Source organism: Phytophthora sojae (assembly GCF_000149755.1).
Source record: "Phytophthora sojae unplaced genomic scaffold PHYSOscaffold_10, whole genome shotgun sequence".
In the NCBI taxonomy this organism is placed as follows: Eukaryota; Oomycota; class Peronosporomycetes; order Peronosporales; family Peronosporaceae; genus Phytophthora; species Phytophthora sojae.
In genome coordinates this window covers 685584-700105 of record NW_009258124.1, presented here as the reverse complement: position 1 = coordinate 700105, position 14522 = coordinate 685584, and the positions used below count along the sequence as shown (strand labels likewise).

Sequence of the window (14522 nt, the reverse complement as noted above, 5' to 3'; positions counted from 1 at the left end):
GCTTCGTCAGCTCGCTGCTGTTCACCGTCGTTTTCTACTGGTTCGTGGGCTTCACGGGGTTCTGGACGGCTGTGGTGTTTTGGCTCGAGTCCGCTCTGCTGGTGCTGATGTTCGTGTACTTGGGCCAGTTCTTCGCGTACGCCATGCCGTCGGAGGAGGTCGCTCAGATCACCGGCATCCTCTTCAACTCGATCTTCATGATGTTCATCGGCTTCAGCCCTCCGGCCTACGCGATCCCGTCGGGCTACACGTGGCTGTACGACATCTGCCCCTTCAAGTTCCCCATCGCCAACCTCATCGCGCTCGTGTTCGCCAACTGCGACGAGCTGCCGACGTGGAACGAGGCCACCCAGTCGTACGAGAACGTGGGCTCGCAGCTCGGCTGCCAGCCGATGGCCGACGCTCCGGAGACCGTGGGCCACATCACCATCAAGGAGTACACGGAGGAGTACTTCGGCATGAAGCACCACCAGATCGCGCGCAACTTCGGCATCACGCTCGGCATCATCGTGCTGTTCCGCATCTGGGCCGCGCTGGCGTTGCGCTTCATCAACCACCAGAAAAAGTGAGTTTGGCAACCTGTAGATAACTTCAAGAAGATAACACGAATGTGTAATAGTGTGATTACAACTCAGTCTCACCTCCTGCTGGTCCCTCACATTATTGTCAATCTTTTTTCTTGTGTCTTGCATGCTTTCTGTCTAAACAACGACATAATTCGTTGTTTTAGCAAATCACGGTGATTAGCCCATCATTGAGTTAGGAGGCTAATTCGTCGATTTAAGATAGAATAGCTGCTAAGACAACGAGTTAACGTTGAGTTCTGCTCACTTTCGTTGAATGGCTGGAGTAAATCCGACAATACTACGGCGCTGACATTCTAATTCTAACTCGCTCGCTTTGTCTGATTGCTTTCTAGTCGATGATTGACATGCGTTGGCGATCTATCGTACTAAACTACGTCTACATTGAAGAACATCCCTGTTTTTATATCGAGGATCTGCAAGCAGCTTTAAAGTCAGCGTTTCCTGCACTACCAAACATTTCTAGTAGAAATTTTCTACTGCTACTATATGCCGTGCTCTGAAATTCGAGCTTGGTTTAACGCGCAAGGCCACGACGAAGAGAGCGAAAGAAAACGTCCCCGCCGAAATCGGTGCTTACTGTATTATGCAAGGAGTTGGCGCCATTCTATCGGGGACCTTATCAGTTTGCTTTCTTGCAGCGACAACCGATTTATTCTTGCAGTGGCAACCGCTCCGTTCTTGCTCTGCGTTGTGCCTGGTACTGGCGGTTGATTAGCTTAACTTTAACTTAGAGTTAGGCTGCGAGATATGATCACCGGGAAGGATTTGCTCGTTGGTTTAGAGCCCTTAATCGCATGCCAAAGTTCGTGCAAAGCACAATAACTCAATCCTTAACTTTTTTTGGAAAAAAAAGTGTGGCGAACACTTTCTCAGCGAGAAGCATGCAGGATCAACAATGCCATCAGGCTCCTGGGCTGGGACGAAGTCAAGACCTTACTTCTCCGCGACGATGGCCTTGACCACCCCGCCGAAGTGGAGCTATACACAGCTTCACTGGAGGCTGGCACCGCTACGTCAGATCTGAACGACAAGCACTCAACTCACGGTTCATGGAGTGGCGAGACGGGACAATTTGGATCGTGGAGTTTCCCGGCAGAGTTCATGAGAGGGTCGTTTCTCGATTCAATACAGCGATGCTTGTCGGGACGGGGACTGCCATGGGCACGTATCTACTGTTGACGAGCCTCCAGTTGGTGTGGCGGGCGAACGGCTATGGGAGCCGGATTGCAGCTTCGGACCGAATACAAACGTTGTTGGTGCAGTTCTACCAGGTGGGCTGAATTGGGATGAATTTGACACGGTGAAGGTGGAGATCGGCGTCAGTGTCGGGTGCCCTGGGCTGAATCGCAAAGCAATAATTTGGCGCCACTACCCCGGAGTACAGAACATCGTGCTGGTTCGACTGTCTCCGGCACTACGGTTCCGCCAGGACCGGTTAGAGCAACGCGTAAACGATGAGTTTCCTGTCACTGACGCCCACATCGATATTGTACGTGAAACTGTCCTGAAGTTTGATACCCACCTGCTTCTGGGACTTTCAACCGGCGCTGACTTACCCACGAATTTCACGATCCAGTGAACGTCGATCTGTTCGATCTTGTCGAGTATGCTCGCCCACGACCAGAACGCGCTGGCAGTGCTCGCTTAACATGCTCCAACCAACCTTCCTGTGCCAAGAGACTAAGTATCGCGGGGTGCGCTCACAATCTATTTGCGTTTCTCATTTGCTATTATGTCGTTGAAGTCAACTCCAAAAAACAACACTACCCTTGCTGCGGCACTGTGGATGCGGTGGCGCTTCGCAGCTTGAAATATCAAGCTTTGATCTGTCCCGCGGGCGTGCGGACGGTTCGTACCACAGATTAGTTTTCCTACTCTCAAGTCGTCCGATGTCGCTCGCTTGAATGGGGCAACGAGAACCCAATACTGATTAATTTAGGTTCTATGCACACCGTACTTACTCGAATCACTTGACTTTGTATCAGTCAGTTCTTCCACGAGCTTGTTTTGGGTCCGCCATGATTGTGCTAGTCGTACCACTTCAACAACGGCGTGAGCTATGTCGCCCACATACTTACCGCGAGTACCTTTGACCCATGCAGCACTACGCGCCGTATACAGCTCTGTAGGGCCACCACTAGGCCCATGGTAGCCTGCACATCGACCCCAGCACTCGTCATTCTGGAATTTCCTGCCTCCGACTCACCGAGTCAAAATCTACCAGGGAAAGCTGCCATGAACGACACGGATTCGTCCTCTTCCTCGGGTGCCCACAGACCCGAGCTCAGCTACGAGTCGGGCAAGAACCTCATGGCCCAAGGCCCGCAGGCTCTGCACGAACTCATGGCCACCAAGATCCACGCGGCAATGGGCCGCCCCCTGCCGGAGATGGAGGTGCGCTTCAGCAACCTATCGCTGTCCGCCGACATCGTCGTGGCCGACGACCACGCCACCAAGTACGAGCTGCCGACCATCCCGAACGAGCTCAAGAAGACGCTCATGGGCCCCAAGAAGCTCACGGTGCGCAAGGAGATCTTCAAGAACGTGAGTGGCCGCTTCGCGCCGGGCAAGATCACGCTGCTGCTGGGTCAACCGGGCTCCGGCAAGTCGGCTCTAATGAAGATCCTGAGCGGCCGGTTCCCCATGACCAAGAACATCACCATGGAGGGTGACGTCACGTTCAACGGCGTACCAAGAGAACAGATCATTGACAAGCTGCCGCAGTTCGTGTCGTACGTGAACCAGCGCGACAAGCACTTCCCGACCATTACAGTCAAGGAGACACTGGAGTTTGCCAACAAGTTCTGCGGCGGTGACGTAATCAAGCAAGGCAAGGGCATGCTGGACATGGGCTCCCAACACAATGACCACGAGGCATTGGAAGCGGCGAAGGCCATATTCGCACACTACGCGGACGTCGTAATTGAGCAATTGGGACTGCAGATCTGTCAGGATACAATCGTCGGTGACAACATGCTGCGCGGTGTGTCTGGAGGTGAGCGCAAGCGCGTTACGACTGGTGAAATGGAGTTCGGTATGAAGTACGTGTCGCTCATGGATGAGATCAGCACGGGCCTCGACAGTGCCGCCACGTACGACATCATCAACACGCAGCGCAGTGTGGCCCACCGACTCCACAAGACGGTGGTCATTGCACTGCTTCAGCCTTCACCGGAGATTTTCGCGCTGTTCGACGACGTGATGATCCTGAACGATGGAGAGCTGATGTATCACGGAGCATGTGACAAGGTGGAGGGATACTTCGAGACGCTGGGGTTCAAGTGTCCCCGGGACGCGACATCGCCGACTACCTGCTGGATCTGGGTACCAAGCAGCAGCACCGCTACGAAGTCCCGCACCCGACGAAGCAGCCGCGAATGCCAAACGAATTCGGGGAGAGCTTCCGTCTGTCACCTATTTACCAGGATATGGTGAGCGCGGTGGAAGGTCCGTACGACCCGAAGCTCATCGCGAGTGTGAAGGACATCATGGACCCGATGCCTGCATTCCACCAGTCAGTTCTGGCAAGTGTTTGGGCGCTTCAGCGACGGGCTCTGATGATCACGTACCGGAACGTGCCCTTTGTCGTGGGTCGACTCATGATGGTCCTCATCATGGGCTTACTGTACTGCTCCATCTTCTACCAGTTCGACCCGACGCAGATCTCCGTGGTCATGGGAGTGATCTTCGCCACCGTCATGTTCTTGTCTCTCGGCCAAGGCTCCCAGATTCCCGTCTACATCGCTGGGCGAGACATTTTCTACAAGCATCGCCGAGCCAACTTCTTCCGAACCGGGTCGTATGTGCTGTCCACAACGGTGAGCCAGATCCCGTTGGCATTCGCCGAGACGATTATATTCGGCTCGATCGTGTACTGGGTCTGCGGTTTTGCGGCCGAAGAGAAGCTGTTCATCATCTTCGAGATCGTACTGTTCGTGTCGAACCTGGCCATGGGCATGTGGTTCTTCTTCCTCGCTGGAGCGCTGCCCGACGCCAACGTGGTGATGCCGGTGGGCATGGTCTCGATCCTCGTGTTCATCATCTTCGCGGGCTTCGTCGTGACCAAGTGCCAAATTCCCGACTACCTCATCTGGGCGCATTGGATTAGCCCAATTGCGTGGGCTCTCAAGGCGCTGGCCATCAACCAGTACCGCTCCAGCGACTTCGACGTGTGCGTGTACGACGGCGTGGACTACTGCGCCAAGTACGACGGCCTTAACATGGGCGAGTACTACCTGAATTTGTTCGGTATCGCCACGGAGAAGGAGTGGGTCGCGTACGCCATCATCTACTTACTGGCCGTGTACGTCTTCTTGATGTTCCTGTCGTACCTGGCGATGGAGTACGTCCGCTACGAAACACCGGAAACGGTGGATGTGTCGGTGAAGCCTGTCGAGGATGAGAACAACTCGTACTTCCTCACGGAGACTCCAAAGGCGGCAAACTCGAAGGGCGACGTGATTGTGGATCTACCTGTCGAGACTCGTGAGAAGAACTTCATCCCGGTGACTGTGGCATTCCAGGATTTGCACTACTGGGTGCCGGACCCTCACAACCCGAAGGAGCAACTCGAGCTGCTCAAGGGCATCAACGGCTACGCTGTCCCCGGTTCGATCACTGCGCTGATGGGCTCTACTGGTGCCGGTAAGACGACGCTAATGGACGTGATCGCCGGCCGCAAGACTGGTGGCAAGATCACGGGCAGGATCATGCTGAACGGCTATGAGGCGACTGACCTGGCCATTCGCCGCTGCACGGGCTACTGTGAGCAGATGGACGTGCACTCGGAGGCGGCCACGATTCGCGAGGCCTTGACTTTCAGCTCTTTCCTGCGCCAGGATGCATCGATCTCGGACGCCAAGAAGTACGACTCCGTGGACGAATGCATCGAACTGCTCGGACTTGAAGACATCGCAGACCAGATCATCCGCGGCAGCTCCGTGGAGCAGATGAAGCGACTGACGATCGGTGTGGAGCTTGCTGCTCAGCCGAGTGTGATTTTCCTGGACGAGCCGACGAGTGGCCTGGACGCGCGTTCGGCCAAGATCATCATGGACGGTGTCCGTAAGGTGGCCGACTCGGGCCGCACCATCATTTGCACGATCCACCAGCCGTCGGCCGAGGTCTTCTACCTGTTCGACAGACTATTGCTGGTGCAGCGCGGTGGCCAAACGGCTTTCTACGGTGACTTAGGTCCGAACTGCCGCAACCTGATCGACTCCTTCGAGAACATCCCTGGTGTAGCTCCGCTCCCAAAGGGCTACAACCCTGCGACGTGGATGCTGGAGTGCATTGGGGCATGGGACGCAGGACTCGATGGATTTCGTGAGCTACTTCAAGAACAGTCCGTACAACCTATTGCTCCAGACCTCCCGGAGGTGATGTTTGGCAAGAAGCGCGCGGCCAGTTCGATGACCCAGATGAAGTTTGTTGTATGGCGATTCTTCCAGATGTACTGGCGAACACCGAGCTACAGTCTGACGCGGATGTACCTCGCTGTTGTCTTGGGCCTGCTCTTCGGGCTCATTTTCGTCAGCAACGACAGCTACGCTTCGTACTCGGGCCTGAACTCGGGCGTCGGAATGGTTTTCATGTCGTCGCTGTTCAACTCGATGGCCGTCTTCCAGAGCGTGATGCCTCTCACGTGCGCCGAGCGTGAGTCTTGTTACCGTGAGCGCGCAAGTCAGACTTTCAATGCGTTCTGGTACTTCATGGCCTCGACGCTGGCGGAGATCCCGTACTGCTTCATCAGCTCGCTGATCTTCGTGATCATCTTCTTCTTCATGGTCGGCTTCTCCGGTTTCGAGACGTTCATCCTCTTCTGGCTGGGCGTGTCGTTGCTCGTCGTGATGCAGGTGTGCTTGGGTCAGTTCTTCGCGTACGCCATGCCGTCTGAGGAGGTCGCTCAAATCGTCGGCGTGCTGTTCAACCCGATCGTCATGATGTTCGTCGGCTTCAGTCCTCCGGCCTACGCGATCCCGTCGGGCTACACGTGGCTGTACGACATCTGCCCAGTCAAGTTCCCCATGTCGATCTTGATCTCTCTGGTGTTCGCCGACTGCGACGAGCTGCCGACATGGAACGAGACCACCCAGGCGTACGAGAACGTCGGATCTCAACTTGGCTGCCAGCCGATGGCCAATGCTCCGGAGACCGTGGGCCACATCACCATCAAGGAGTACACGGAGGAGTACTTTGGCTTCGTACACGACAAGATCCCGCGCAACTTCGGCATTTTGATCGGCATCATTGTGCTGGCGCTGCGTTTCATCAACCACCAAAAGAAGTAAACAAATACTGAGCGAGCATGCTGTTAGATATTCGAAATGAGTCTGTTGTTTTGAAAAACATTATTTTTATTATTTCAATTTTCAAAATAATAATCGTGGAGCATTGTCTATAATTTATATTGTTATCAGTGTATCCTTTTACCTATGTTTACAGTGTAAATGAATAAAAATAATAAATAAATAATACTTACTACCAATTATTTTAGTAAATCATATCCAGGATGTTTTACCAATTATTATAGTTAATCATATCCGGGAAAATAATTAATTATCGACTTAATCAAATTCAATACATTGACAAAATTGCAGGGAAATGATTCAAATGAAAACTGCTTCGCAATAATTTCAATAATTTAAGTGAGTTAATTCGCGATCGATTTTGGCTTGAAAAAAAAAGTCAATGAAATGTTATTGTACCGGTCGAGTATCTATCTCTTCTGGTGGTTGATGAAGCGCAGCGCGAGCAGGCCCAAGATGCGGAAGAGCACGAGGCAGCCGATCACGATGCCGAAGTTGCGCGCGATGGTGCTGTGCTTCATGCCGAAGTACTCCTCCGTGTACTCCTTGATGGTGATGTGGCCAATGTCGGCGGGCGCGTTGGCCATGGGCTGGCAGCCTAGGTTCGAGCCGATGTTCTCGTACGCCTGCGTCGTCTCGTTCCAGGTCGGCAGCTCGTCGCAGTCGGCGAAGACGACCGCCACCATGACCGACATGGGGAACTTGAGCGGCGAGATGGTGTAGAGCCACTTGTAGCCGGACGGGATGGCGTACGCCGGCGGACTGAAGCCCATGAAGAGGATGAAGACCGAGTTGATGAGCACGCCGATGATGGCGGCCACTTCCTCGCTCGGCAGCGCGTACGCGAACATCATGCCCATGTAGACTTGCATGAGGATCGTGAGCGACAGGATGAGCCAGAAGAGCACAGCGGCCATGAAACCCTGGAAGCCCACAAACCAGTAGAAGACCACCGTGAAGAGCAGCGAACTGGCGAAGCAGTACGGGATCTCGGCGAGACTCGAGCCGACGAAGTACCAGAACGCATTATACGTTTGACTCGCGCGCTCACGGTAAAAAGGGGCGCGCTCGGAGCACGAGAGCGGCAACACGCTCTGGAAAGCCATCATGGAGTTGAACAGCGCGGCCATGAACACCATACCGACGCCCGAGTTCAGGCCCGAGTACGACGCGTAGTCGACATCCACGAAGATCAAGCCAAACAGCATAGCCAAGAAGACGGCCAGGTACATGCGCGTGAGGTTGTACGTCGGCGTGCGCCAGTACATCTGGATGTAGCGCCACACGACAAACTTCATCTGCGTCATCGAGTTGGCTGCACGCTTCTTGCCAAAGACCATCTCGGGGAGGTCCGGCGACGGGACAGTGATGCCCTCCTTGGCCATGTTGGCCTGCAACTGCTGGTTGTATGGGCTGCTCTGGAAGTACTCGACGAAGTTGGTCTGATTAGCGGCACCGTTGCTGACACCGGCGCCAATGCACTCCAGCATCCACGTCGCAGGGTTGTAGCCCTTGGGCAGCGGCACCACGCCAGGGATGTTCTCAAAGTAGTCGATCAAGTTGCGGCAGTTCTGGCCCAGGTCTCCGAAGAACACAGTCTCACCACCACGCTTCAGCAGAAGCAGGCTGTCGAACAGGTAGAACACCTCCGACGAAGGCTGGTGGATCGTACAGATAATGGTGCGGCCCGAGTCGGCCACCTTACGGACACCGTCCATGATGATCTTGGCCGAACGCGCGTCCAGGCCACTCGTCGGCTCGTCCAGGAAAATCACACTCGGCTGAGCAGCAAGCTCCACACCGATCGTCAGTCGCTTCATCTGCTCCACCGAGCTGCCACGGATGATCTGGTCTGCGATGTCTTCAAGTCCAAGCAGCTCAATGCACTCGTTCACCGAGTCGTACTTCTTGGCGGCCGGGATCGATGCATCCTGGCGCAGGAAAGAGCTGAAAGTCAAGGCCTCGCGAATCGTGGCCGCCTCCGAGTGCACGTCCATCTGCTCGCAGTAGCCCGTGCAACGACGAATGGCCAGATCGTTGGCCTCGTAGCCGTTCAGCAGGATCTTGCCCGTGATCTTGCCGCCGGTCTTGCGGCCAGCGATCACATCCATCAACGTCGTCTTACCGGCACCCGAAGAGCCCATGAGCGCGGTGATCGATCCGGGGACAGCAAAACCGTCGATGCCCTTGAGCAGCTCGAGCTCTTGCTTGGGGTTCTTCGGGTCGGGAACGAAGTAGTGCAGGTCCTGGAACGCAACCGTGACGGGGGTGAAGTTCTTCTCGCGGTCGGCAGCAGGAAGGTCGAGAACGACGTCGCCGTTGGCCTTGTTAACACCCTTGGGCGTCTTCACAAGCGTGTAGGAGTCGTCTTCAACCATCTTCTCAGAAACATCGACGTTTTCGGGGGCTTCGTAGCGCAGGAACTCGAGCGCCAGGAACGACAGAAACATGAAGACCACGTAGATAACGACCGTGTAGATGATGCCGTAGGCGATCCACTCCTTGCCCGTCTCGATGCCGAACAGGCCCAGGTAGTACTCGCCCATCGTGAGTCCGCCGTACTCGGAGCAGTAGTCGATGCCGTCGTACACGCACACGTTGAAGGTGTCGGACCGGTACTGGTTGATGGCGAGGGCGCGCAGACTCCAGCTCATTGGGCTAATCCAATGCGCCCAGATGAGGTAGTCGGGAATTTGGCTCTTGGTCACAACGAAGCCCGCGAAGATGATGAAGATCAGCGTGGAGACCATACCCAGAGGCGTCACAACGTTCGTGTTGGGGCCAACCGCAGACAGGAAGAAGAACCACATTCCCATGGCCAGGTTCATGAGGAACAGCACGACCACGAAGATGATGAACTTGGCAACGTTCGAGTCGAAGCCACAGACCCAGTAGATGAGCGTGCCGAAAATGAGCGACTCAGCGATGGCCAACGGGATCTGACTGGCCGACGTGGCCAGCACGTAGGACGCCGTGCGGAAGAAGTTGGCGCCGCGCTGCTTGTAGAAGATGTCACGCTCGGCCATGTACGTCGGGATCTGCGACGACTGACCCATGGACAGGAACAGAATGGACGAGAAAATGACACCCATGACCACCGACATCTGCGTCGGGTCGAACTGGTAGAATGTCGTGCAGTACAGCAGTCCCATGACGATGATCATCGTCAGTCGGCCGAAGACGAACGGCTTGTTGCGGTAGGTGATCATGAGCTGGCGCCGCAGCAGCGTCATGGTGCTCTCCAGGAAGGACTGGTGGAACACCGGCATCGGCTTCATGTTTTCACTGGCAATTTGCAACAGCTCGGGGGCGTGAGGGGCGTCCAGAGCGCGCAGCATCTCCTGGTGGATGTCCGACCGCTTGAACAGGTCGGCAAACTCGCTGGCACGACGAGGCTGCTTGGTCGCGAAGTTCGGCACCTGGTAGCGGTACTGCTCGTTCGTGCCCAGGTCCAGCAGGTAGTCAGCAATATCGCGCTCAGGCGGGCAGAAGAAGCCCAGGCTGTCGAAGTAGTCCTGAACACGGTCGCAAGGTCCGTGGTACATGAGTTCACCCTCGTTCAGGATCATGACGTCGTCGAACAGCGAAAACACCTCCGGGGACGGCTGAAGCAGCGCAATCACCACGTTCTTGTGGAGAGTGTGGGCGACGCTGCGCTGCGTGCTGATGATGTCGTAGGTGGCGGCACTGTCGAGACCCGTGCTGATCTCGTCCATGAGCGACACGTACTTCATGCCGAACTCCATCTCACCAGTCGTCACGCGCTTGCGCTCACCACCGGAGATACCGCGGAGCATGGCATCACCAACGATGGTGTCCTGGCAGTTCTGCAGTCCAAGCTGCTGGATCACGATCTCCGGGTAGTGTGCGAAGTGGGCCTTGGTGGCTTCAAGGGCCTCCAGGTTCTCCTTCTCGGAGCCCTTGGAGAACAGTTCTTCACCGCGACGCATGTACTCACCGCCGCAGAACTTGTGCGCGAACTCGAGCGTCTCCTTGGCGGTCAGCGTGGGGTAGTGCTTGTCGCGCTGGTTCACGTACGACACGAACTGGGGCAGCGTCTGGATGGTCTCCTCACGAGGCACGTTGTTGAAGGTGATGTCGCCCTCCACTGTGATGTTCTTCTCAATGGGGAAGCGGCCACTGAGCATCTTCATCAAGGCCGACTTGCCCGAGCCGGGCTGGCCCAGCAACAGGGTGAGCTTGCCCGGCTTGAACACGCCGCTGATGTCCTTGAGGATCTCCTTGCGCACCGTGCGCTTCTTGGGGCCGACGAACACCTTCTTGAGCTCGTTCGGGATGGTCGGCAGCTCGTGCTTGGAGCCGTCGTTGTCGACTACGACGATGTCGGCGCTCAGGGACAGATTTCTGAAGCGCACGTCCATCTGGGGCATGCTGTGGCCCAAGGCCGCCTCCAGCTTGGTGGCCATGTGGCGGTGCAGCTCGTGCGGGCCGTGGGCCATCAGGGCCGCGCCCGACTCGTAGCCGAGATGCTTGAGCTTGTCAGCGTCTTCCATCGGAGATCAGTCGGTTGCTTGGGGATCGACTTGAGTCCTTGAATGTAAAATGCAGAATGAGCTGCTCGACGCGCGCCAAGCGCTTCGCGCTTCAGGCTTCAGCCTTCAGCGAGGCTGAAGTATCCGGAGACACGCCGGTTACATCGTCTATGGTGGACACAATCCTTGACGGACGACTTATATGGGAAAATGTATGGATTTGTCAAACCGGCTGGAGCTGTACCGCCATTGTGCCGCATTATCGCGAGAACGGATAGGGCTCGAGCATCATCAAGCCTCTTTTTCGTGAGGCTCCAGCACTGGATCAGCAGCGTGTCGCCGCCTACTTATCAAAAAGTCATGCTAACGAAATCGTTAGCTTCCGAAAAAAAATATGACTGTGCATGAGCTAGCGTGGTGAACGTAGCATGGAGATCCTATTGTAACGTATGGCATGCAGCTAGTCGACAAATTCATTGCTTTCGAAATGCAACAATTGGGAATATCTTGCTGCAAACTGAAGGAACGCCGAGTGGCACACAATTCGTACGTCATTTTGATGATGGCAGGAGCATTCGCGTCAGGTGCATAGTCGGGTCATGATGATGGCTGGGACCATCACTCCGCAAAAAGGACCTTTTGTTTCGACCAATTGCTCGCGGATTGCTTTCGGTCCACCAAAGCTGCCTGCCGCCTTGGTTCGTAACCACAGCAACCATTCCACCTTGGTTCGTAACCCATAGCGGCATGAAGCGCTCTCCCTAGTGTCCGCCGAGCTTTCGCCCGCTTCCTTAGGATGGAGCGCTTCCGCTCGCCCGCCATGGTCTCCGCTGGCCGCGGCCTCGTGGGCAATGTGTCGGCCATTACCACCACGGCGGCACCACCGCACCGACATGTCGGCGAGTTCGGTGGTGCCGCTTAGCGACTGGCGAGTTTTCCCGGTGGCGTCAGCAGACAGCAGGCTCGCACTACATAAGAACTCGGATGCGGAAGCAGAAGCCGTACCGAAGGGTACTTTACAGCTGAAGTACAACGGCAACACACTTGTATTCATATCGAAAAGCTCATCTACAGGTTGCCAAACTCACTTTTTCTGGTGGTTGATGAAGCGCAACGCCAGCGCGGCCCAGATGCGGAACAGCACGATGATGCCGAGCGTGATGCCGAAGTTGCGCGCGATCTGGTGGTGCTTCATGCCGAAGTACTCCTCCGTGTACTCCTTGATGGTGATGTGGCCCACGGTCTCCGGAGCGTCGGCCATCGGCTGGCAGCCGAGCTGCGAGCCCACGTTCTCGTACGACTGGGTGGCCTCGTTCCACGTCGGCAGCTCGTCGCAGTCGGCGAACACGAGCGCGATGAGGTTGGCGATGGGGAACTTGAAGGGGCAGATGTCGTACAGCCACGTGTAGCCCGACGGGATCGCGTAGGCCGGAGGGCTGAAGCCGATGAACATCATGAAGATCGAGTTGAAGAGGATGCCGGTGATCTGAGCGACCTCCTCCGACGGCATGGCGTACGCGAAGAACTGGCCCAAGTACACGAACATCAGCACCAGCAGAGCGGACTCGAGCCAAAACACCACAGCCGTCCAGAACCCCGTGAAGCCCACGAACCAGTAGAAAACGACGGTGAACAGCAGCGAGCTGACGAAGCAGTACGGGATCTCCGCCAGCGTCGAGGCCATGAAGTACCAGAACGCATTGAAAGTCTGACTTGCGCGCTCACGGTAAAAAGACTGGCGCTCGGCGCACGTGAGAGGCATCACGCTCTGGAACACGGCCATCGAGCTGAAGAACGAAGACATGAAGACCATGCCGACGCCCGAGTTCAGGCCCGAGTACGACGCGTAGTCGTCGTTGCCGACGAAGATCAGGCCGAAGAGCAACGCCAAGAAGATGGCCAGGTACATGCGCGTGAGGTTGTAGCTCGGTGTTCGCCAGTACATCTGGAAGAACCGCCACACGACGAACTTCATCTGCGTCATGGAGCTGGCCGCACGCTTCTTGCCGAAGACGATCTCCGGGAGGTCTGGGGACGGGGTAGTGATGCCTTCCTTCGCCATCGTCGTCTCCAGTTGCTGGTTGTACGGACTGTTCTTGAAGTAGCTCACGAAGTCCATCGAGTCCTTGGATCCGTGGCCCACACCGGCGCCAATGCACTCCAGCATCCACGTCGCGGGGTTATATCCGACTGGAAGCGGGGCCACGCCGGGGATGTTCTCGAAGTAGTCGATCAAGTTGCGGCAGTCCTCACCCAAGTCACCGTAGAACGCGGTCTGGCCACCGCGCTGCAGCAGCAACAGTCTGTCGAACAGGTAGAACACCTCAGCCGAGGGCTGGTGAATGGTACAGATAATCGTACGACCCGAGTCGGCCACCTTACGGACACCGTCCATGATGATCTTGGCCGAACGCGCGTCCAGGCCACTCGTCGGCTCGTCCAGGAAAATCACACTCGGCTGAGCAGCAAGCTCCACACCGATCGTCAGTCGCTTCATCTGCTCCACGGAGCTGCCACGGATGATCTGGTCTGCGATGTCTTCAAGTCCGAGCAGTTCGATGCATTCGTCCACGGAGTCGTACTTCTTGGCGTCCGAGATCGATGCATCCTGGCGCAGGAAAGAGCTGAAAGTCAAGGCCTCGCGAATCGTGGCCGCCTCCGAGTGCACGTCCATCTGCTCACAGTAGCCCGTGCAGCGGCGAATGGCCAGGTCAGTCGCCTCATAGCCGTTCAGCATGATCCTGCCCGTGATCTTGCCACCAGTCTTGCGGCCGGCGATCACGTCCATTAGCGTCGTCTTACCGGCACCAGTAGAGCCCATCAGCGCAGTGATCGAACCGGGGACAGCAAAACCGTTGATGCCCTTGAGCAGCTCGAGTTGCTCCTTCGGGTTGTGAGGGTCCGGCACCCAGTAGTGCAAATCCTGGAACGCCACAGTCACCGGTACGAAGTTCTTCTCACGCGTGTGAACGGGAAGATCAACGACCGCGTCGGCACCACGTTTTGCACCCTTCGGTGTTTCGGCGAGTACGTACGAGTTCTCAAGCTCGGCCGACTTGTCCGACACATCGACGTTGTCAGGAGTTTCGTAGCGGATGTACTCCATCGCCAGGTACGACAGGAACATGAAGAAG

General features: G+C 56.1%; 3 protein-coding genes across 3 annotated transcripts in view; 2 read left to right on the top strand and 1 right to left on the bottom strand.

Moving 5' to 3' along the window:
* Window positions 1–11: 11 nt before the first annotated feature.
* PHYSODRAFT_339209 (hypothetical protein) lies at window positions 12–569 on the top strand (the record flags this gene model as incomplete). Its single annotated transcript, XM_009537111.1, has 1 exon — window positions 12–569. A coding segment is annotated over one exon (558 nt), but the record flags the coding sequence as incomplete, so codon positions are not given.
* A 2253-nt stretch (window positions 570–2822) lies between these two features.
* Window positions 2823–6877, top strand: PHYSODRAFT_339208 (pleiotropic drug resistance protein ABC superfamily; the record flags this gene model as incomplete). The annotated part of the gene is made up of 2 exons (XM_009537110.1): window positions 2823–3828; window positions 3870–6877. 2 exons carry the CDS (start codon window positions 2823–2825, stop codon window positions 6875–6877), a joined length of 4014 nt encoding a protein of 1337 aa, XP_009535405.1.
* Window positions 6878–7305: 428 nt separating this feature from the next.
* Window positions 7306–14522, bottom strand: part of PHYSODRAFT_524588 (pleiotropic drug resistance protein ABC superfamily) — a gene marked incomplete at both ends in the record, with an annotated part of 8787 nt that continues 1570 nt past the window's right edge. The window contains one exon of the mRNA XM_009537109.1: window positions 7306–11260. Within this exon, the coding sequence (XP_009535404.1) occupies window positions 7306–11260 (3955 nt within the window). The remainder of the gene's footprint in view (window positions 11261–14522) is intronic.